Consider the following 24,000-nt stretch of genomic DNA (forward strand, 5'->3'; position numbering starts at 1 on the left):
GAAATTATCGCGTCATCTATTAAAAAAACATTTGAATAAAAATCAACCAATAATGTCACAGAACAACGAAGCTACGTTTAAAAGCAATAATAACGATAATAACTCCACATGTACAGGCTAGTTTAAATCATTTTTTGAAAAGTGTTACTAGCTTAACAACCCATTTGAACGTTTAAGTATTCATCGTTCGAAATTATCGCGGCACATTTGAATAAGAATCGACCAATAACGTGACAGAACAGCGAAGCCATATTTTAAATCACTTTTCTAAAAGTGTTACCACCTTGACTCTTAACACACTCGTTTAAACGTTTAAATATTCATCGTTCGAAATTATCGCGCCATCTACTAAAGAACATTTGAATAAGAATCGACCAATAAGATCACAGACCAGCAAAGCAGTGTTTTAAATCCAGTTGTCGAAAAAGTGTTACCACCTTGACTCTTAGTACACTTGTTTAACCATTTAAATATTCATCGTTCGAAATTATCGCGGCACATTTGAATAAGAATCGACCAATAGCATCACAGACCAACAAATCCACGTTTAAAATCATTGTACGCCATCTTGTCAGACGAAGAACACCAACATCAACAGCAGCAACATAAATCGACGCGTCTAAGCTACAATTCCTGCCTCATCATCCTCCTCAGCTCGGTTATTTATTCGAAAAGGAATGCAACGAATGCGACGGTGGTGAGATATCAGCGGCGATAAAAGTTGGGGCTGCGAAACGATCCCCGTGACTCCTTTATCCGACGTGGTATGTAAATGGCCGCGTGTTTTCTGCCGGGTACACGTGCACGGGCCGCAGAAACGGGCGTGCAGCAAAAGGAAAGTCGTGTTATCTCATGTAAATCTTCACGGTACCGCGATAAGCGTGAATTTCACCGCTTGCTTATTAATATTTATGTGCAGAGTTAAGGGTTGGAGGGCCTCCCCTGCCCTCCTCCTCGCCTCGTCAAGAGTGTTGTACAGGCTGGCGCAAAACTGTGGGCAGTGGCTGTTTTGACCATCCATGGGATTTGTGTCTTTTCGTTGAAGGTAATTGATTTATTTAATTGACGAACTGTGGTATTTAACGTGTTTGTGGAGGAGTACAGAGTTACAGATGGATGTGACAGACGATTGATGATAATAATAATAATAATAAGAAGAAGAAGAAGAAGAAGAGGAAGAAGAAGAAGAAGGAGAGGGAGAAGAAGAAATACAAGAAGAGGAAGGAGAAGAAGAAGAACGAAAAATGGAGGTTACGGTAAATTAAATGGCGTTCAAATTTGAATTCTATAGAATTCTATGAAATTTTATTCTACATCGATTTTCTCACATCTAATGCAAGCTGTGACAGACGATTGATAATAATAACAATAATAGTAATAAAAAATTAAAGTTGTGGTAAACTAAATGGCGTTCAAATTTGAATTCTATAGAATTCTATGAAATTTTATTCTACATCGATTTTCTCACATCTAATGCAAGCTGTGACAGACGATTGATAATAATAACAATAATAGTAATAAAAAATTAAAGTTGTGGTAAACTAAATGGCGTTCAAATTTGAATTCTATAGAATTCTATGAAATTTTATTCTACATCGATTTTCTCACATCTAATGCAAGCTGTGACAGACGATTGATAATAATAACAATAATAGTAATAAAAAATTAAAGTTGTGGTAAACTAAATGGCGTTCAAATTTGAATTCTATAGAATTCTATGAAATTTTATTCTACATCGATTTTCTCACATCTAATGCAAGCTGTGACAGACGATTGATAATAATAACAATAATAGTAATAAAAAATTAAAGTTGTGGTAAACTAAATGGCGTTCAAATTTGAATTCTATAAAATTCTATAAAACTTTATTGCGCATCGCAACGTGTTCGCGGCACAGTAAAAAGTTTCACTGAGTTACGATAAACGATTGATAATCATAATAATAATAATAATAATAATAATAGTAATGAAAAGTTGAAGTTATGGGAAATTAAATGTAGTTCAAATTTGAATTCTACACAATTCTATAAAATTTTATTCTACATCGCAACGAATTTTCTAATATCTGATTTGCTTCTTAGTTTAATTATTTGCTAATTTAATTTTCCACGAAAACTAAATTTGGAAGAAGTATGTTTGTTCCTGTATAAAAATTGAATTCTACCGTGGCACAGTAAAAAGTTTCAGTCAGTTACCACAGACGATTGATAATTATGATAATAATAATAATAATATTAATTATTTAACACGTTCGTGGCACAGTAAAAAGTTACAGATAAATTTATTATCTGCTGTATCGTCTGTCATTTTGATAATTAATGCTCATTTAATCTCAAAGCTACGACAGACAATTAATGATAATAATAATAGTAACGATAAATTTTAATATTCCTTCTAAAATAGCTAATATAGTTAATAAATTGGTTCTAATTTAGTTTTACATGAAAACAAAATTTAGAAAAAGGATTTTTGCTTTTATTTCATTCGTTCCATCGTCGAACTGTTATTTAACGCGATTGATAACAATAATAATAATAATAATAATAACGAAAAATTGTGGTCATGGTAAATTAAATGGCGTTCAAATTTGAATTCTACAGAAGCCTATTTATAATTAAATTCTAGACGAAAACAAAATTTGGAATAAAATGTTTCAGCAAGCTACGACAAACGACTGATTATAATAATAATAATAGTAATGAAAAATTGAGGGTGTGGTAAATTAAATGTCGTTCAAATTTGAATTCCATAGAATTCTATAAAATTTTATTCTGCATTGCAACGAATTTTCTCACATTTACTTTGCTTCTAATTTTGCAATAATTTAATTTTACACAAAACCAAAATTTGGAAGGAGAATTTTTTAGTCTTGTTCAAAAATAAAGCAAAATTTAATAGATCCATCTTCTGTAATGTCTTAAAAATTAAATTTATTAATTATTTTATATATATTATTTATTTATTAAAAATTAAATCTGTTTCTCTTTTTCCTTGTTTCTTTTTTTAATCATTTTATGTCTCATAAATTACATTTGCTTCTCTTTATTTCTTTTTTAAAACCTTTTTATGTCTTATAGATTAAATTTCTATGGCTCTATTTTCACCTTTTTGAGTTTCTTTAATTAAATCTGTTTCTTTTTTTTCTTTTTTTAATCTTGTTATGACTTACAGATTAAAATTTTATTTGTTTCTCTTTTTTCTTTTTTTAATCTTGTTACGCTTTACAAATTAAATTTCTATTTCTCTTTATTCTTTTTTCACCTTTTTATGCATAACAAATTAAATCTCTTTCTCTTTTTTGCATTTTTAATTTACGTCACGCCTTACAAATTAAATTTCTATTGCTGTTTCATCTTTTTTTAATTATTTCAAATCAGCCACTCTGTGAAAACGCTCAACTCTAGTCGAAGAGATCTTGCAAATTTCGCGAAATCATCGGATTTCTCTTGACAGAGTCGAAAATTCTTCGCTGGCGCGTCGATTTTATGCAAAACGGGTGCTGTCCCTCGGAATTTTGGTGAAATCGACCGTGACGGGTCCCCATAAATTCCAGCCAGCCAGTTATAATTATAATACAATGTATACATAATTGAATATTACACGCGCTGAGTATTACACGGAAAATTCCAACCGTACACGACGATAACCATAATGGAATATTGTCACGAATCCCTCGAAGCGAGAAACAGGCGTCGTTCGATTGATTCGCTGATAAAAAGCCCGTAAAAATGCTCGCATTTCGAAATAAACAGAGAACAGAGACTTAAATTTTACCTAACCTCAAAATTACGAGCATTTAAATCAATAATATTCAATGATGAGCTTTTTGGAAAATTTATTTTTCGTTATTTATTCTAAATTCTCCTCTATTTTTTTTTTTTTATTATTGGTGGACATTTAAATTCAAATACAGAGAAAACAGAGACTTAAACTGACCTAACCTCAAAATTAGGAGCATTTAAATGAATAATATTTAATGATGAGCTTCTTGGCAAATTTATTTTTGGTTATTTATTCTAAATTCTCCTCTATTTTTTTTTTTTTTTTATTATCGATGGGCATTTAATTTCAAATACAGAGAAAACAGAGACTTAAATTTGACCTAACCTCAAAATTACGAGCATTTAAATCAATAATATTCAATGATAAGCTTTTTGGAAAATTTATTTTTCGTTATTTATTCTAAATTCTCCTCTATTTTTTTTTTTTATTATTGGTGGACATTTAAATTCAAATACAGAGAAAACAGAGACTTAAACTGACCTAACCTCAAAATTACGAGCATTTAAATGAATAATATTTAATGATGAGCTTCTTGGCAAATTTATATTTGATTATTTATTATAAATTCTCCTCTATTTTTTTTTTTTTTTTATTATTGGTGGGCATTTAATTTCAAATAAAGAGAAAACAGAGACTTAAATTTGACCTAACCTCAAAATTACGAGCATTTAAATCAATAATATTCAATGATAAGCTTTTTGGAAAATTTATTTTTGGTTATTTATTCTAAATTCTCCTCTATTTTTTTTTTTTTTTTATTATCGATGGGGATTTAATTTCAAATACAGAGAAAACAGAGACTTAAATTGAGCTAACCTCAAAACGACGACCATTTAAATCAATTCTTTGGCAAATTTATATTTTGTTAATTATTTTAAATCGTTCGCCATTTCTTTCTTTTTTCTATTGGTGGGCATTTAATTTGGTTTTTAATTGGTGGCCATTTTGGTAAATTTATTCCATATCGTCCGCCATTTTGATAATTAATGCTCAGTTAACCTCAAATATCCATCGTTTAACGTTATTTCACCACCTATCGATGAATATTTGAATAAAAATCGAATTAATCGTTTTGAATTTGAATTAACCTCGCATCGTTCGATTAATCGACGATAAAAATTTGATAATTAATGCTCATTTAACCTCAAATATCCACCATTTAATACCAAAACCCCATCTATTGATGAATATTTGAATAAAAAGCGAATAGAAAGCAAACATAACCTCAAAAAAAGTATCTAAATCAGTGATATTAAGTATCCATTTGATAATTAATGCTCAGTTAACCTCAAATATCCACCATTTAATACCAAAACCCCATCTATTAATGATATTTGAATGAAAAGCGAATAGAAAGCAAACATAACCTCAAGAAAAGTATCTAAATCAGTGATATTAAGTATCCATTTGATAATTAATGCTCAGTTAACCTGAAATATCCATCGTTTAACGTCATTTCACCATCCATTAATGAATATTTGAATAAAAATCGAACGAATCGTTTTGAATTTAAATTGTGACCTCGCGTCGTTCGATTGGTCGAACGATAAAAATGGCGCGAAATGGCGCGTTTAATTGAGAAGTATCGTCGAACAACAATAACGATACAGGCGAGTGTTGCGAACTGGTAACAAACGTGGTTACCCGTCCCATCCCCCCCCCCCCCTCTCGATTCGTGCTCGAGAGGAATGTGGACCAATTAAGCAAATTTTGTCCCTGGGGAGGAAACTAAGTTTCGAAATACCATTAGCCATATTAATGTGCTTCTCTGGTTTGGGTCATTCAGGGCCAGCTACGCTGGATGCTAACTGGAGACACCAGTTGGATTCTTTTTCTCCACCCTTTGTGTTATCAGATTTACAGGGTGTGCTGTGAAAATTTATTGGTTTGGATTTCGCAATTTTTTTTTTATTTAAATAAGGAGTAATTTGGAGGCCAATTGGAGGCATCAGTTGGATTCTTTTTTCCACCCTTTGTGTTATCAGATATACAGGGTGTGCTGTGAAAATTTATTGGTTTGGATTTCGCAATTTTTTTTTTATTTAAATAATGAGTAATTTAGGGGTCAATTGGAGACACCAGTTGGATTCTTTTTTCCACCCTTTGTGTTATCAGATTTACTGGGTGTGCCGTGGAAATTTATTGATTCAGATCTTGTTATTCTAATAATAATAAGATGTCAATTTGAGACACCAGGTGGATTCTTTTCCACTCTTTCTGTATTTAGAAATACAGGGTGTGCGATTTTTTATTATTTTAATAAGAATGAGAAAATAAATAATAATCAATTTAGAGGCCAACTGGAGACACCAGTTGGATTCTTTTTTTCCACTCTTTGTGTTATCAGATTTACAGGGTGTGCCGTGGAAATTTATTCATTCAGATCTTGTTATTCTAATAACAATAAGATGTCAATTTGAGACACCAGGTGGATTCTTTTCCACTCTTTCTGTTTCTAGAAATACAGGGTGTGCGATTTTTTATTATTTTAATAAGAATGAAAATAAATAATAATCAATTTAGAGGCCAACTGGAGGCATCAGTTGGATTCCTTTGCACCTTCTCTGTTATCAGATTTACAGGGTGTGCTGTGGAAATTTATTGGTTTGGATTTCGCAATTTTTTTTTATTTAAATAATGAGTAATTTGGAGGCTAATTGGAGACACCAGTTGGATTCCACGATTTTTTATTACTTTAATAGTGACGATAAATAATTACTAATTCAGAGGCCAATTGGACACACCAGTTGGATTTCGCGATTTTTTATTATTTTGATAATATTGATAACCCACCAGATGGATCTTTTAGCACTATTTCTGTTCTCAGATGTACAGGGTGTGCTGTGGAAATTTATTGGTTTAGATTTCACGATTTTTTATTATTCTAATACTAATAATGATTCATGATTAGATATCCATTGGAGACACCAGGTGGATTCTTTTACTGTCTGTTTCTTTATGTTATGAGATTTACAGGGTGTGCTGTGAAAATTTATTGGTTTAGATTTCTCAATTTTTTTTTTATTTAAATAAGGAGTAATTTGGAGGCCAATTGGAGACACCAGTTGGATTCTTTTGCACCCTTTGTGTTATTAGATGTACAAGGTGTAGCGTAGAAATTTATTGGCTCAAATTCCACGATTTTTCTATCAGCCATATACAACAAACATTTCTAATTTTACAAATACATCATAAGTAGACTTTATTATTTATTTACTTCTGTCACCCATTACCAAGAAACTTTTTCTCACCCATATTCAATGGACCTTTATTTATTTCTATCGCCCATATCCCATAAATCGCAGACAAAGATCGTTTTGAACGGGGCTGTAGCAGGTAAGCGGAACCGTCGAGGGGGCTCGCGGCAGCCACCGTTTGATAATGGTGCGTGCCAGTGACGTTAATTATGTTCCCCTGTTTGCAAGTATAATTTTTAAATGTCCCGCTGTTACCGCGGACACGCACGTGTATTAAAATATAGCTTAATATGCAAATTCATTTGATCGCCCGCCGGACGACCATTTGCATCCACTTGTGTCCAGGGACAGAGAGAGAGAGAGTTATGAGAGAGACAGAGACAGACAGAGAGAGTTATGGGAAAGAGAGAGAGAGAGAATGTTGAGAGAGAGAGAGAGAGAATTTTTTTTTTGAGAGAGAGTTATGAGAGAGTTATGAGAGAGAGAAGGAGAGAGAGAGAGAGAATGTTGAGAGATAGAGAGAGAGAGAGAGAGAATTTTGAGAGAGAGTTATGAGAGAGAGAGAGAATTTTGAGAGAGAGTTATGAGAGAGATAGAGAAAGGGAGAGAGAATTTTGAGAGAGAGTTATGAGAGAGAGAGAGGGAGAGAGAATTTTGAGAGAGAGTTATGAGAGAGAGAGAGAATTTTGAGAGAGAGTTATGAGAGACAGAGAGAGAGAGAGAGAGAGAGAGAATTTTGAAAGAGAATTATGAGAGAGAGCTATAAGAGAGAGAAAGAATTTTGAGAGAAAGAGAGAGTTACGAGAGAGAAAGAGAATGTCAAGAAAGAGAGTTTTGAAAAAGAGAGAGTTATGAGAGAGAGAGAGAGAGAGAGAGAGAGTTATGAGAGAGAGAGAGAGAGTTATGAGAGAGAAAGAGAATTTCAAGAAAGAGAGTTTTGAGAAAGAGAGAGTTATGAGAGAGAGAGATAGAGAGAGAGAGAGAGATGAATTTCAAAAGAGAGTGTTATGAGAGAAAGAGAGAGACTGAGAGAGAGAGACTTTTGGAAGAGAGAGAGAGTTATGAGACAGAGAGAGCTATAAGAGAGAGAGAGAGAGAGAGTTATGAGACAGAGAGAGCTATAAGAGAGAGAGAGAGAGAGAGAGAGTTATGAGACAGAGAGAGCTATAAGAGAGAGAGAAAGAGAGAGAGAGAGTTATGAAAGAGAGAGAGAGAGAATTTTGAAAGAGAATTATGAGAGAGAGTTATGAGAGAGAGAAAGAGAGAGAATTTTGGTAGAGTTATGAGAGAGAAAGAGAGAGTGTTATAAGAGAAAAAGAGAATATCGAGAGAGTTACGAGAGAGAGAGAGAGAGCTATAAGAGAGAGAAAGAATTTTGAGAGAAAGAGAGAGTTACGAGAGAGAAAAGAGAGAGAGGAGAAAGAGAGAGGTGAGAGAGTTATAAGAGAGATAGAGAGAGAGAGTTATGAGAGAGAGAGAGAGAGAGTTATGAGAGAGAGAGAGAGAAAATTTTAAGAGAGAGTTTTGAGAGAGGGAGAATTTTAAGAGAGAGAGAATTTTGAGAGAGTGTTATGAGAGATAGAATTTGGGAGAGAGTTATGAGAGGGAGATAGAGAGAATTTGGGAGAGAGTTATGAGAGAGAGAGAGAGAAAATTTTGAGAGAGTGTTATGGGAGAGAGAGAATTTTGAGAGAGAGTTATGAGAGAGAGATAGAGAGAATTTGGGAGAGAGTTATGAGAGAGAGAGAGAGAGAGAGAAAGTTTTAAGAGAGAGTTATGAGAGAGGGAGAATTTTAAGGGAGAGAGAATTTTGAGAGTGTTATGAGAGAGAGTTATGAGAGAGAGAGAATTTTGAGAGAGAGTTATACGAGAAGGAGAGAATTTTGAGAGAGAGTTGAAAGATAAGAAGTAGAAACTAGAAAAATTGGAAAGTTATATATAGAAACTAGAAAGCTGGAAGAAAGCTGGAGAGAGCGTGAGAGAGAGAGAGAGAGAGAGAGAGAGAGAGAGAGAGAGAGAGAGAGAGAAGAATAAAAAAAAAGAAAAAAAGAGACGATTAGGATCGATCGTGGAACGACATGGAAAATGGTGTGGCAGTAGCCGCGAGAAGCAGGCTAGATTGACGGGTACATTAAAAGCTTGACAGCGCGAGGAACACCGGAAACGGGGACGTTAAGCGACGTGTCTTCGACGTATCGCGTTCTCCACCTGTTTCTCTTACGAGTTATTTGTAAGAGGCTGTCGTGCCTCGACAGCTTCACCTGTTTTTGTTTTTCTTTTTCCTCTTGTTGTTACATTTTTGTTCGTTTGCTATTTTCGTCGATTACTTTTGGTTATTAGTGGTTATTATCGATTATTTTGGTTATTACTGGTTATTATCATTCGATTTGGTTATTATCATTATTATGGTTGTTATTGGTTATTATTGACTATTTTGGTTATTATTGGTTATCATCGATTATTTTGGTTATTATTGACTATCATTGATTATTTTGGTTATTATTTTCAGTCATTATTGTTGTTATATTTTTGTTCGCCATCTTGGTCGATTATTTTGGTTATTATTGGTTATTGGAGAAAGAATTGCGGATAGGAAATAGAAAATTGAAAAGTTAAAGATGGAAATGAAAAAATTTCTAAAATTTCTAAAGTTAGAAATTGAAGGTAGAAAATTGGAAAGTTAGAAATAGAAGTTAGAAAGTTGGAAATTTTGAAATGGAAATTAGTAAATTGGAAGTGAAAATTGGAAATAGAAATTAGAAAGAAGCTAGAAAAAGAATTGAAAATAGAAATTAGGAAATTAGAAATAGAAATTAAAAAGCTAAAAAAAAAACAAGAAACAGAAATAAGAAAACTAAAAAAAAAAAACAAACACACAACAATAAAACTCCCAATTAAATCTAAAAATTACCAACAACCAAACTCAACAAAACCTTCATTTCCCCTAAAAAAAACAAAAAAAACTTTACAAAAACCCACAATCACACTCATCGTCCGAAAATCCCCCAAACTCATCTCCAAATTACTTAAACCACCCCTAACATCCATCTTTAATCCACACAAAACCCAAGTCCAACTCCATCTCTCGCCCAATAAACAAAATCAGCCATTCGAAATCAAAGACGATCCTTTTGCAGTCCTTTCAAAATCGTTCATCAACAGCCAATCGATGTCCACGTTCGCAGAATTTGCCAATCATCCGCGATCATCCTTCGCTAACCGCCATTGGGGCATATTACTTCCGCCACTGACGCAGCAGTGGTAGACAAAAGCAGAGAAAAAAAAGGATTGCTCGAAGAAAAGAGGCGGAAGACTTGGTCGAGGATGAAGAAAGGAGCATCTCGCAAGAATCTTTCCCTACTTCGCGAACAATTTCTTTCAAACGCTGGTGGTGCGCGCATTTATCTCGAAACTCTCGAAGTCCGCGCATTGTTCGTCGTGGAAACTATTATAGTCACTTCCTGGGAGGCTCTCCGCGTGCTCGTGGCTCGTCATTCGCTGGATGATGGAAAATTACGTCGTCGAGGGAGTCATGAGACGAAAAAGCGCGAGAATCGTCGCGAGAACGCGGAAAAACGCGGCTGAGGACGAGAGAAAAGGCGGGGGAAGTGTCGCAGACGCTGGAGAACGGAAGTGAGTGCGCGAGAATGGACTTCTTGATTCGTCGGAAGGGGCTATCGACGTTTTAACGCGGCTGAAATCCATTTACGGTTTTATGGACGATCGTCGAGTGTTGCGCGAATTTTTATAATATTCGTAAGCGTGGATTGTAAACGTTTCGCGAGTGGAGCAGCTGGCTGGGACGAGATTCAATGGACGCGACGGATATCCGTAATTATCCGTGACATCCTTGTAGTATCGTTGCGATTGAGTTGATGGATATTGTGTTTGAAGGGTATTTGAACGAGGAATGTTAATATTTGTAAGATATTTTGAGGAATATAGTAATTACTTTGATGAATGTTAAGTGGTTGATGGTAAAGATTGCGCTTTGAGTGGACGCGCAGGATGGCCAGGATAATCTTTGTCATCCTTTCGATATTATTGTAATATTATTGAAATATACAATGTTAAAATACTATTTAAACAAGTAATATTAATATTTATAGTTTACTTTACGAAATAAAGTATTTAATTGGACAAATGTTGGACACCAATTTAAAAGAGTAACAGTTGAACTTTCTGTGCTTTCAGTAGACATTTCTGATATCTAGAATAATCCTTGTCATCTTTGCGATATTACTGTAATATTATTGAAATATACAATGTTAAAATACTATTTAAACATTTAATATTAATATTTACAAGTTATGTTCTGGAATATAGTAGTTATTTGGATAAATATTGGAGAGTAATTTAAGTGGTTAATGGTAAAGGCTGTGCTTTGAGGGTACGCTTAGGATATCCAAGATAATCTTTACCATCTTTGCGATATTATTGCAATATTATTGATATATATAGTGCTAGAACACTATTTCAACAAATAATATTAATATTTATAGTTTATACTAAGAAATAAAGTAATTACTTGCATAAATGTTGGAGACCAATTTAAAGGGTTAACAGTAGAATTTTGTGTGCTTTCAGTGGACACTTCTAATATCTAAAATAATCCTTGTCATCTTTACGCTATTACTGTAATATTATTGAAATATACAGTGTTAAAATAGTATTTAAACAAGTAATATTAATATTTACAAGTTATGTTGGGGAATATAGTAATTATTTGGATGAATGTTGGAGTCTAATTTAAGTGGTTAATGGTAAAGGCTGAGCTTTGAGGAGACGCGTAGAATATCCAGGCTAATTTTTGTCATCTTTGCAATATTACTGTAATATTATTGATATATACAATGTTAGAATACTATTGCAACAATTAATATTAATATGTATATATTATATCTCAAGAAATAAAATATTTATTTGTGAAAGCAGTGAAGACTAATTTCAATAGCAAGGAAATTGTTAATGGCAGAGTTCTCTGCGCGTCCACTTTTCAGTGGACACTTCTGATATCCAGGATAATCCTTGTCATCTTTACGATATTGTTGCAATATTGTTGATACATATAATGTTGGAACACTATTGTAACAAATAATATTAATATTTATAGTTAATCTTGTGATATAAACATTGAAGACTAATTTAAAGGATTAATAGTAGAATTCTCTGTGCTTTTAGTGGACTCTTTTGATATCTAAAATAATCCTTGTCATCTTTACAATATTGTTGCAATATTGTTGATATATATAATGTTGGAACACTATTGTAACAAATAATATTAATATTTATAGTTAATCTTGTGATATAAACATTGAAGACTAATTTAAAGGATTAATAGTAGAATTCTCTGTGCTTTTAGTGGACTCTTTTGATATCTAAAATAATCCTTGTCATCTTTACAATATTGTTGCAATATTATTAATATATTTAAAGCTAGAACACTATTCTAACAAATAATATTAATATTTACAGTCTACCTTACGAAATAAACTCTGATTCTCAATTTAATGCATTCACAAAAGCAGTAGCTGCGAGACAAATTTCTTCTAAAGCTCAACTCAAATAATTGTCAATTACCAGAAAGTGAATAGTTTAAGTTGTCTGATCGTTTACGTAGTTATCTTCGATGTTCTATAAAAAAAATAAGAGGAGATAGAATTAACGAACGATATCTGTCGAGAGGAATTTTTGCTCGCGATTAACGCAACAGCTGGGCGGCTGGTGCTTCTGTCTGCGAGGCAACGGCTCGAAGATGCCTGGACGGTAAATGACGTGACGATATAAAGCCAACAATTCCGCGGGAAACGTCTGACGGACAATGGCAGGGTATATACGTCTGATGAAGGGGACAGCTGCTGCGTGGACAAGCAATTATCTCCGTCAGTAAAAGGGGAGGTGCGTGAACGAGATCCTCCACGGTTCTCCACAAGACCCGCATGTCATCCTTTTTCACTCAGAGATTCATCTATTCATCCCCCCCACCAGCCGTCCACGTTCGTCGTTCGACTTTTACTGACGTCTCGTGGGCTTCGACTCTTGTTGTGCGAATCAAAAAGCACGATTTTTATCGTTTTTTTATTTAACATATCCAAACGAAATCTGCTTTCTGTACCAAAATAACGTTCCACACCGTCTATTGTCTTCGACAGAGGCACGAATGGCCGTTCAGCAACCTCGCAGCTCGTTCGAAATTTCCTCTCGCTCGAGACATTTCTAAGACGAAGCTAGAAACGCCTCGTGGCGGCGCAGATAACCACCAACGGATAGTTGCACGCCATTGCTGACAGTTTCCGTGGACGTAAAAAGGGGCCATAACAACTGAAAGTGAGAGAGAGCCAGCCAGAAATGGTGGGACAAAGCGCGAGAACATATTTCGCGCCGGCTGATGCATTATCCGTGAGATGTCTGCAACAGATAGTGTCGTGGGAAAACGTCGATAGCCCTTTCCGCGAATCAAGTCCTATTCTCGCGCCTCCACTTCCGTTCGCCAACCGTCGAAGCGCGCGCTTCTTCTTCCGCCTTCTCGCGCCTTTCGCAAATGTGTGTGTGTCTCTCTCTCTCTCTCAGTTCTGAATGAAAGTCTCCCTTTTTTTAAGCGAATTTAGGTGAGTTTTTCCATGTAAATATTTTTTAATTTAGAAACTGTTCTATTAACCACTTCGTTGCTATTTGAATTACTCTTCGACGTTTTCACGAATAGCTACTTTATTTCGCAAAATAAACCATAAATATTAATATTATTTGTTACAACAGTATTCTAACATTCTATCAATTAACATTGCTACAACAATATCGTAAGGATGACAAGGATTATTTTAGATATCAGAAGTGTCCGCTCAAAGGCCAAAAAATTCTGCTACTAATCCTTCAAATTGGTGTCTCCAATATTTATATAAATAAATACTTTATTCTGTAAAATAAACTATAAATATTAATGTTATTTGTTACAATAGTGTTCTGGCTTTATATGTATCAACAATATTGCAACAATATCGTAAAGATGACAAGGATTATTTTAGATATCAAAAGAGTCCACTAAAAGCACAGAAAATTCTACTATTAATCCTTTAAATTAGTCTTCAATGTTTATATCACAAGATTAACTATAAATATTAATATTATTTGTTACAATAGTAGTTTAACATTATACATATCAATATTATTACAATAAAATCGTAAAGATGACAAGGATTATCCTGGATATCAGAAGTGTCCACTGAAAGTGCAGAAAACTCTGCCATTAACAATATCCCTGCTATTGAAATTAGTCTTCACTGCTCTTATAAATAATTACTTTATTTATTAAGATAAACTATAAATATAGATGTTATTTGTTACAATAGTGTTCTAACATTATTTATATCGATATTGTTGCATTAATATCGTAAAGATGACAAGGATTATCCTGGATATCAGAAGTGTCCACTAAAAGCACAGAAAATTCATTCTACAACTGTACAAATCCAATTGTCTCCAATTCGAACTTCTCTTCGTTTCTGCGATCCATAAAATTACACCTGAAACACGGGGATGCGTTCGAAACGAGGCGACGTAAGTCGAAAGCGCACGAGCGTTCGAAATTTAAACGTAACTCGATGCGCGAGAAAGACGGGATCGAGTTTTACACGCGTTAACGCGAAACGCGCGACACTCGAGCGGAGCACAAAGTTTTTTTCAATATTTGCCATCGCGAAATTTAGTAAAATCCGTCGGTAATGTCGAGCCGTGGACGTTTTAAAATAATCCAGAATCATTTTCAAGTGGAGCGGATACATATAACGACGGTTTTTACCAGCGTTTAAACGTTTCGAACACCGAACGCGACCTTTGTCGATAATATGAGCGTACGTTTTTACATTTCGATGAAATGCAGACCGGAAATAACCGTTTAAAATACACGTTTCGCGTATTTCGAACGTGGAACTGCGACGGTATCGATAAAACTGCTACATAATTAATATCCTTATTCGCGTAGTTCGTGTACTTTGCTTACACGCGCGATCGCGTATGATCCACAAAAGGGATCCACAAATATTCCGTTTTTAACGCGGCTGAAAGTCGACGCCAATCGCAATCCATCTTCGTTTTTACGCATATCGTTTGGACATTGGAATTTCTACTTTATTCCCTCCCGTGTAAATGGTACGTTTTATAAATGGAGAAAGGGGAACGAAATTTCTGCTTTCAGTGGGTGCTTCTGATATCCAGAATAATCATTGTCATCTTTACAATATTGTTACAATATTATTAATATATATAATGTTAGAACACTATTGTAACAAATAATATTAATATTTACAGTGTATCTTAAGAAATAAAGTAATTATTTGTATAAACATTGAAGACTAATTTAAATGGTTAATGGTAGGATTTTCTGCGCTTTCAATGGTCACTTTTGATATCCAGGATTATCCTTGGCATCTTTACGATATTAATGCAACAATATCGATATAAATAATGCTAGAACACTATTGTAATACATAATATTAATATTTCTAGTTTATCTTAATAAATAAGGTGGTTATTTATAAAAGCAGTGAAGACTAATTTCAATAGCAAGGAAATTGTTAATGGCAGAATTCTCTGCGCGTCCACTCTTCAGTGGACACTTCTGATATCCAGGATAATCCTTGTCATCTTTACGATATTATTGAAATATTATTGATATATATAAAGCTAGAACACTATTGTAACAAATAACATTAATATTTACAGTGTATCTTAAGAAATAAAGTAATTATTTGTATAAACATTGAAGACTAATTTAAATGGTTAATGGTAGGATTTTCTGCGCTTTCAGTGGTCACTTTTGATATCCAGGAAAATCCTTGTCATCTTTACGATATTAATGCAACAATATCGATATAAATAATGCTAGAACACTATTGTAATACATAATATTAATATTTCTAGTTTATCTTAATAAATAAGGTGATCATTTATAAAAGCAGTGAAGACTAATTTCAGTAGCAAGGAAATTGTTAATGGCAGAATTCTCTGCGCGTCCACTCTTCAGTGGACACTTCTGATATCCAGGATAATCCTTGTCATCTTTACGATTTTATTGTAATAATATTGATATGTATAATGTTAGACTACCATTGTAACAAATAATATTAATATTTATAGTTAATCTTGTGATATAAACATTGAAGACTAATTTAAAGGCTTAATAGTAGAATTCTCTGTGCTTTTAGTGGACTCTTTTGATATCTAAAATAATCCTTGTCATCTTTACAATATTGTTGCAATATTATTAATATATTTAAAGCTAGAACACTATTCTAACAAATAATATTAATATTTATAGATTATCTGAAGAAACAAAGTATTTATTTGCATAAACATTGAAGACCAATTTAAATGGTTAATAGTAGAATTTTATTAATTTACTAAATATATATTTTCATTATATTCATATTAATATATTAATAAATATTTAATATTAATGTATGTAAAAAATATTTTAAAAATCTCGCGTCCGTTCACTCCTGAAAATGACTTGTCGCTTACTTGTTCGCGCGCCAGTTGTTTAAAAAACTGAAACAACATGTTAAAAAACGGCTGCGCAAAGCTCGACGGTCGAAACGATCGTTCTCCAACCGGAAGTGGCTCCATCGATGGGGAATAAATTTTCTAGCTGTTAACATCCCCCGTCGTGCGCCGTGCGCGCGCGACAAAACACAGGATTTCGCTGGCATCGAGTTTTCGCGCTGTTGTTTTTAGTTTTACAGCAAATTGAACGGAATAACACCGATCATTTTTCAACGATAGCTTTTCGGAAAATATTCATCCACGTACGCTCGAGAAATGTGCCGCGATTTTATTTAAATTTCGCTCGCACGCTCTGTTATCGATTCATGACGCTGAGACTGAAATTTGCTGCGCTTTGTTTGCAGTTGAAATTCGCGTTTTGCGAATAACCTGATATTAGTCGTATCGATAACGTTAGGATGATGTTGTTAGGATGCCAGGCATTATTCTGGACATCAAAAGTGTCCACTGAAAGCGCAGAAAATTCTACCATTAACCCTCTAAATTGGTCTACAACATTTATGCAAATAATTAGTTTATTCCGTAAAATAAACTATAAATATTAATATTATTTGTTACAATAGTGTTCCAACATTATATATATCAACAATATTTCAATAATATCGTAGAGATGACAAGGATTATTTTAGATGTCAGAAGTGTCCACTCGAAGACCAAAAAATTCTACTGCTAATCGTTCAAATTGTTGTTCAATATTTATGTAAATAAATACTTTATTTTGCAAAATAAACTCTAAATATTAATATTACTTGTTACAATGGTAGTCTAACATTATACATATCAATATTATTACAATAAAATCGTAAAGATGACAAGGATTATCCTGGATATCAGAAGTGTCCACTGAAGAGTGGACGCGCAGAGAACTCTGCCATTAACAATTTCCTTGCTATTGAAATTAGTCTTCACTGCTTTTATAAATAATTACTTTATTTATTAAGATAAACTAGAAATATTAATATTATGTATTACAATAGTGTCCTAACATTATTTATATCGATATTGTTGCGTTAATATCGTAAAGATGCCAAGGATAATCCTGGATATCAAAAGTGACCATTGAAAGCACAGAAAATCCTACCATTAACAGATATCATCATATATACCATCAAGTCATATTCAGGGGCGAATAAAGGGGTGAACGAACCAAACGGGTGCATAGAGCTTCTAGATTTTTAAAATATTTTTTAGATACATTAATATTAAATATTTATTAATATCAAAACCCATTCATATCTGTTAAAATCAGCTGAGATCGGTAAAGATCGGTAACGATCGCTAAGAAATCGATCAAAATCTATTACAATCTATCAAAACTCATTAATATCTGTTAAAATCAGCTGAGATCGGTAAAGATCGGTAACGATCGGTAAGAAATCGATCAAAATCTATTACAATCTACCAAAACCTACTAAAATCTGTTAAAATCAGCTGAGATCGGTAACGATCGGTAAGAAATCGCTCAAAATCTATTACAATCTATCAAAACCCATTCATATCTGTTAAAATCAGCTGAGATCGGTAAAGATCGGTAACGATCGGTAAGAAATCGATCAGAATCTATTACAATCTATCAAAACCCACTAAAATCTGTTAAAATCAGCTGAGATCGGTAAAGATCGGTAACGATCGCTAAGAAATCGATCAAAATCTATTACAATCTATCAAAACCTACTAAAATCTGTTAAAATCAGTCGAGATCGGTAAGAAATCGATCAAAATCTATTAAAATCTATCAAAACCTACTAAAATCTGTTAAAATCAGCTGAGATCGGTAAAGATCGGTAACGATCGGTAAGAAATCGATCAAAATCTATTACAATCTATCAAAACCCATTCATATCTGTTAAAATCAGCTGAGATCGGTAAAGATCGGTAACGATCGGTAAGAAATCTATCAAAATCTGTTATAATCTACCAAAACCTACTAAAACCTGTTAAAATCAGTTGAGATCTGTAAAGATCGGTAGCGATCGGTAAGAAATCGATCAAAATCTATTACAATCTATCAAAACCTACTAAAATCTGTTAAAATCAGCTGAGATCGGTAAAGATCGGTAACGATCGGTAAGAAATCGACCAAAATCTATTACAATCTACCAAAACCTACTAAAATCTGTTAGAATCAGCTGAGATCGGTAAAGATCGGTAACGATTTTTAAGTTAATACATATACATTCGATATGCAGGTTAAGCACGCGATCGTTTCTCAAAATTTTCTGCTTTTTCTACGTCGATCCACGAAAACGATTTTCGCTCGTCAGCTGTCGTCGTAAACGTCGTCATAACCGTGATTTCCAAAAAAATGCGAATTTATTATGACATTTTTTCCAAAATCGCTTACGTCGCTTGAAGATAGAATTTCGATTGTTTTGCTTTTTGCATAAAAATAAAATCGCACGAAAAAAATCGCGCAAAAACAAAATCGCATAAAAAATGACCGCACAAAAATAGGTTTTACCGTATTATTTTTCTCGTGTGGTCCAGAAATGACCACAATTTGGGTCCTCAACTCGTCTTAATCCGCCACTGGTTACCCAGTTCGACGAACCAACCGAAACGTTCGCTGGTTCCACTGAAAGTTCCTCGTCTAAACTCTAAACAATCGCGTCTCGCGTCCACTCCGTCTGTGGACTTTAACTGTTGCGCGAGTTGCTGGGCTCGTTTTCTTCGACCGGCAAATCGCGAAGCCAAATAACGCGATAAGAGATATCTCGGTTGCCCCTCCTCCTCAGAGAGAGCAGCTCTGCCGGAATTCCGCGTTCACGTCGAGAAACGAACAATGCGTTTTATCTCTCCGCTATGGAAAAGCCGAGGAAAACGTCGCGAAAGTAATACTTGCTAGCCGTGCGCGTCGACGAAAAGTTGGAATCCACGATTTCTTTCGTCTCCTGACGCGTATCTTGCAATTTGCGCTCGCATTCTGATAAAAGAATAATTTAAATGCTTCTTTTAACAATTGTGAAGTTGGTCAAACTCCTCTCAATTGATATTATTTTTTCATTTTTAACATGTCTTCAGTACATTCGAATTTAAATAGCCAGCAAAGTACATTTTTTATTTTATTACTGTGAAAAATATTACTGGTTCGATGAATCAGTTTGAATGCAAAGAAGATAAGATCAGCTGATTTTCTAACATATCTCTTAAATTCAAATTTAAATACCCAGCAAAGTAAATTTTTTATTTTATTATTGTAAATAAGAATATTGGTTGAATGATTAAGTTTAAATGCGAAGAAGATAAGATCAGCTGATTTTCTAACATATCTCTTAAGTTCAAATTTAAATACCCAGCAAAGTAAATTTTTAATTTTATTATTGTGAAAAAGAATATTGGTTTAACGATTAGGTTTAAGCACAAATAAATTGCAAAAGAGATGAGATCAGCTGACTATTTTCTCGAGAGTTTCAAATTTAAATACCCATCACTATAATAACCCTAATCGATTTCTTCAACTTTCAATCTCTTCCATTTGTTTCTCACAGAAGACGATATTGCAAATACAAAATTATAAAAGAATATAAATAATAATTATAAATGAAATAATAAAGGTAATAGGGGAATAACAGAAATAATAAAAATAATTATAAAATATCTATATAGTGCAAAAAAATTAATTTTCTTTTCCCACAAAAAAAAAAGAACAAAGTTATTATACTTTTCAAACAACCAAGCAGTTAATTAATTAATTGAAACAAGAGATGAGACAGTAGCAAGTGTCGATGGTATTCGATGGACTTAGTCAGCTGATGGACGTGTCTCTGAAGCTCTAAAGCTTGGCAACAGTGCCAAATCTGTGGCTCGTGCCTCTCGCGAGGGAGTATCGCGAATAAATCATCCGAGTAGTCGCGTCTCAGTCGAAGAGGCTCTTGATCTTGTCGACGCGGTGATCGCCATAAGAACCGCGCGAAACAAACGCTGAACTGGGGGCTAAGTGGCTGATTCTTGGCTCTTCGTGACGGCACGTGGATGAAAGTATGTTTTACGCGACGTACGTGACCGTGAAATTACGAAAATCTCGAGAAAACGGTCAGCTGATCTTATTTTCTTTGCGTTTAACACTCTGACGCAAATGACGGTTATAGCCGTCAGATCCTTGTTCACGCGAATGACGGTTATAGCCGTCAGATCCTTGTTCACGCAAATTACGGTTATAGCCGTCAGATCCTTGTTCACCCAAATGACGGTTATAGCCGTCAGATCCTTGTATACGCAAATGACGATTATAGACGTCAAATCTTTATATACGCAAATGACGGTCATAGCCGTCGTGAGTATTTTAATCAATAAAAAAAAAAAAACTTGAAACTTGAGGCTTCGATATTGAAACTTGAGATTTGAAGCTTGAAACTTGAAATTTCGAACTCGAAGCCTTCAACTCTCAAGCTTGAAACTTGAGGCTCCAATATTCAAGCTTGAGAGATTTGGAGCTTCAACTTTCAAGCTTGAAGACTTGATGCTTGAAACTTGAAATTTCGAACTTGAAGCTTCAACTTTCAAGTTTGAAACTTGAGGCTTCTATATTGAAACTTGAGACTCGAAGCTTCAACTTTCAAGCTTGAAACTTGAGGCTTCAACATCGAAACTTGAGATTTGAAGCTTCAAACTTGAAATTTCAAACTCGAAGCAGGAAACTTTAAGCTTAAGATTTGAAGCTTAAGACTTGAAGCTTCGAACTTGAAATTTCAAACTTGGAGCTTCTTACTTTCAAGCTTGAAACTTCAAACTTAAAATTTCAAATTTGAAGCTTCTACATTCAAGCTTGAGACTCGAATCTTAAGATTTGAAGCTTAAGACTTGAAGCTTCAAACTTAAAATTTCAAACTTGAAGCTTCTACTTTCAAGCTTGAAACTTCAAACTTAAAATTTCAAACTTGAAGCTTCTACTTTCAAGCTTGAAACTTCAAACTTAAAATTTCAAACTTGAAGCTTCTACTTTCAAGCTTGAAACTTCAAACTTAAAATTTCAAACTTGAAGCTTCTACTTTCAAGTTTGAGATTTGAAGCTTAAAATTTGAAGCTTGGGATTTGAAGCTTAAGATTTGAAGCTTCAAACTTGAAATTTCAAACTTGAAGCTTGGGATTTGAAGCTTAAGACTTGAAGCTCTAAACTTGAAATTTCAAACTTGAAGCTTAAGCTTAAAAAAGCTCTCCATATAATAATCGAACAATTCTAACTTATCTTAATTCCAAAAACAAAGTGCTAAATACACGTCCCCTAATTTGCACTTCTTATTTTTTTAAAAATGGCCCCAACATTTTTACTTGAGACTCTAAGTAGTGAATTAAATTCGTGTAAAAATAATTGAGAGTAGTAAAAATTAATTAAACACTAGTATAAAACCATACATCCCTGCGCCAACATTTGACAGTAATTAAAAACAGCTGATTCACTTACCAATCGTTGCCAGTTTTGGTCACATTCTGCCTCTTGCGTCCAGTCTGATGAGGTTTCGGTTCAGCCACCATATTGACATCTGCAAAATAAACAATAAAAATATATTTAGTAAATTTATCGCAAAAAATGAGTAGAGTAAAATAAATCTGAATATTTTGTTAAATATGAAAGAAAAAAAAAGTACTTATATAATTTTATTATGAAAAAATGAGTGAAATAAAACAAATTTGAATGTAGCGTTCCATATGGATGAACAATGCAAATGAAATTCATTTATTTCATTACTGCAAATCAGATTCATTTATTGCAAATTTTTTTTACTTATTAATGAATTTGATTTGCAAAAGAAACTTGCAATAAAAGAATTCCATTTGCAACAGTAGTAATACTTAAAAAAAATACTTCTTCATCTTCTATTTTTTAACTACAAACTCTAATCTGCAAATTTTCAAAATTAGAACACCAATAACCAAGTCCATATTTAAGCATTTTCTGTTTTTTAATTACAAATTCGAACCTGCAAATTTTAAAAACTAGCTTATTAGCACATAAAATTAGCATATTTAAGCTTCTTCTGTTTTTTAATTACGAATTCTGAGCTGCAAATTTTAAAAATTAGAACACCAATAACCAAGTCCATATTTAAGCATTTTCTGTTTTTTAATTACAAATTCTAAGCTGCAAATTTAAAAAACCAGCTTATCAGCATATAAAATTAGCGTATTTAAGCTTCTTCTGTTTTTTAATTACAAATTCTAAGCTGCAAATTTTCAAAATCAGCTTCTTAGCACATAAAATTAGCGTATTTAAGCTTCTTCTGTTTTCTAATTACAAATTCTAATCTGCAAATTTTCAAAATTAGAACACCAATAACCAAGTCCATATTTAAGCATTTTCTGTTTTTTAATTACAAATTCGAACCTGCAAATTTTAAAAACCAGCTTATCAGCATATAAAATTAGCATATTTAAGCTTCTTCTGTTTTCTAATTACAAATTCTAAGCTGCAAATTTTCAAAATTAGAACACCAATAACCAAGTCCATATTTAAGCTTCTTCTGTTTTTTAATTACAAATTCTAACCTGCAAATTTTCAAAATCAGCTTATCAGCATATAAAATTAGCATATTTAAGCTTCTTCTGTTTTTTAATTACGAATTCTGAGCTGCAAATTTTCAAAATTAGAACACCAATAACCAAGTCCATATTTTAAAATCCAGAAAGGAGAACTCGACCAAATAAACAGAAATAAAATCCAGATTAAGATCAAGGATGATACAAATCGATCCAATCGTGCAATTCTCAGAATTTCTCCTTGAAACTCTTAAAACGCCATCGCCAATAGAACGCGAGGGGAATAATGGCTGGCAGCCGCCATTCTGGTCGCGCTAAGACCAAAAGAGAGGACGGATATTTCGCTGACAGAACGGCTGAACAATCTCTGATCACTTTGCTACCCGTTCGTTATACAACGTGGCACAAAAACGCGGCTAAACGCGATGAAATTAATAACTGTTTGCAGCAGCAGCCTCTGCTTTATTAATTCCAGCTGGCTGTTACGTAACAGCCAAATCTGAGTTACGTGCAAATTGCATTTGATTCTTCATTTTGGTCTTTCGTTTTTTTTTTATTTCTGCGTTCTAAGCTTGAAATTTTGTTTTCAAGTTATTCAGGATTTTTTAATGAGGCAATGAAATTTTTATTTTTCTTTTATTTGTGAATTCGAAGCTTGAAATTTTTTTTTAATTATACAAAATTTTAAAATGAGAGAATTGAATTTGTGAAAGAAATTTGCATTTCTATTTATGTAATATATTATATATTATCTGATTTTATTTATGAATTCTGAGCTTGAAATTTTGCTTTCAGTTATTCAGGATTTTTAAACGAGGCAATGAAACTTTTCTTTTTCTTCTATTTATGAATTCGAAGCTTGAAATTTTTTTTTAATTATACAAAATTTTTAAATGAGGGAATTGAATTTGTGAAAGAAATTTGCATCTTTATTTATGTAATATATTATATATTATCTGATTTTATTTATGAATTCTGAGCTTGAAAT

The 24,000-nt window shown here is 33.3% G+C and overlaps 2 protein-coding genes across 2 annotated transcripts in view; both read right to left on the reverse strand.

Annotated features, from left to right (window-relative positions):
* LOC143431679 (protein masquerade-like) overlaps positions 1–24,000 on the reverse strand; it is a 360,601-nt gene that overhangs the window by 180,191 nt on the left and 156,410 nt on the right. The window lies entirely within an intron of this gene.
* LOC143431702 (uncharacterized) overlaps positions 1–24,000 on the reverse strand; it is a 245,147-nt gene that overhangs the window by 81,677 nt on the left and 139,470 nt on the right. The window contains exon 4 of the mRNA XM_076908641.1: positions 21,940–22,018. Coding sequence (XP_076764756.1) covers positions 21,940–22,018 — 79 coding nt within the window. The remainder of the gene's footprint in view (positions 1–21,939; positions 22,019–24,000) is intronic.

Source organism: Xylocopa sonorina, unplaced genomic scaffold (assembly GCF_050948175.1).
Source record: "Xylocopa sonorina isolate GNS202 unplaced genomic scaffold, iyXylSono1_principal scaffold0014, whole genome shotgun sequence".
NCBI classification, from domain to species: Eukaryota; Metazoa; Arthropoda; class Insecta; order Hymenoptera; family Apidae; genus Xylocopa; species Xylocopa sonorina.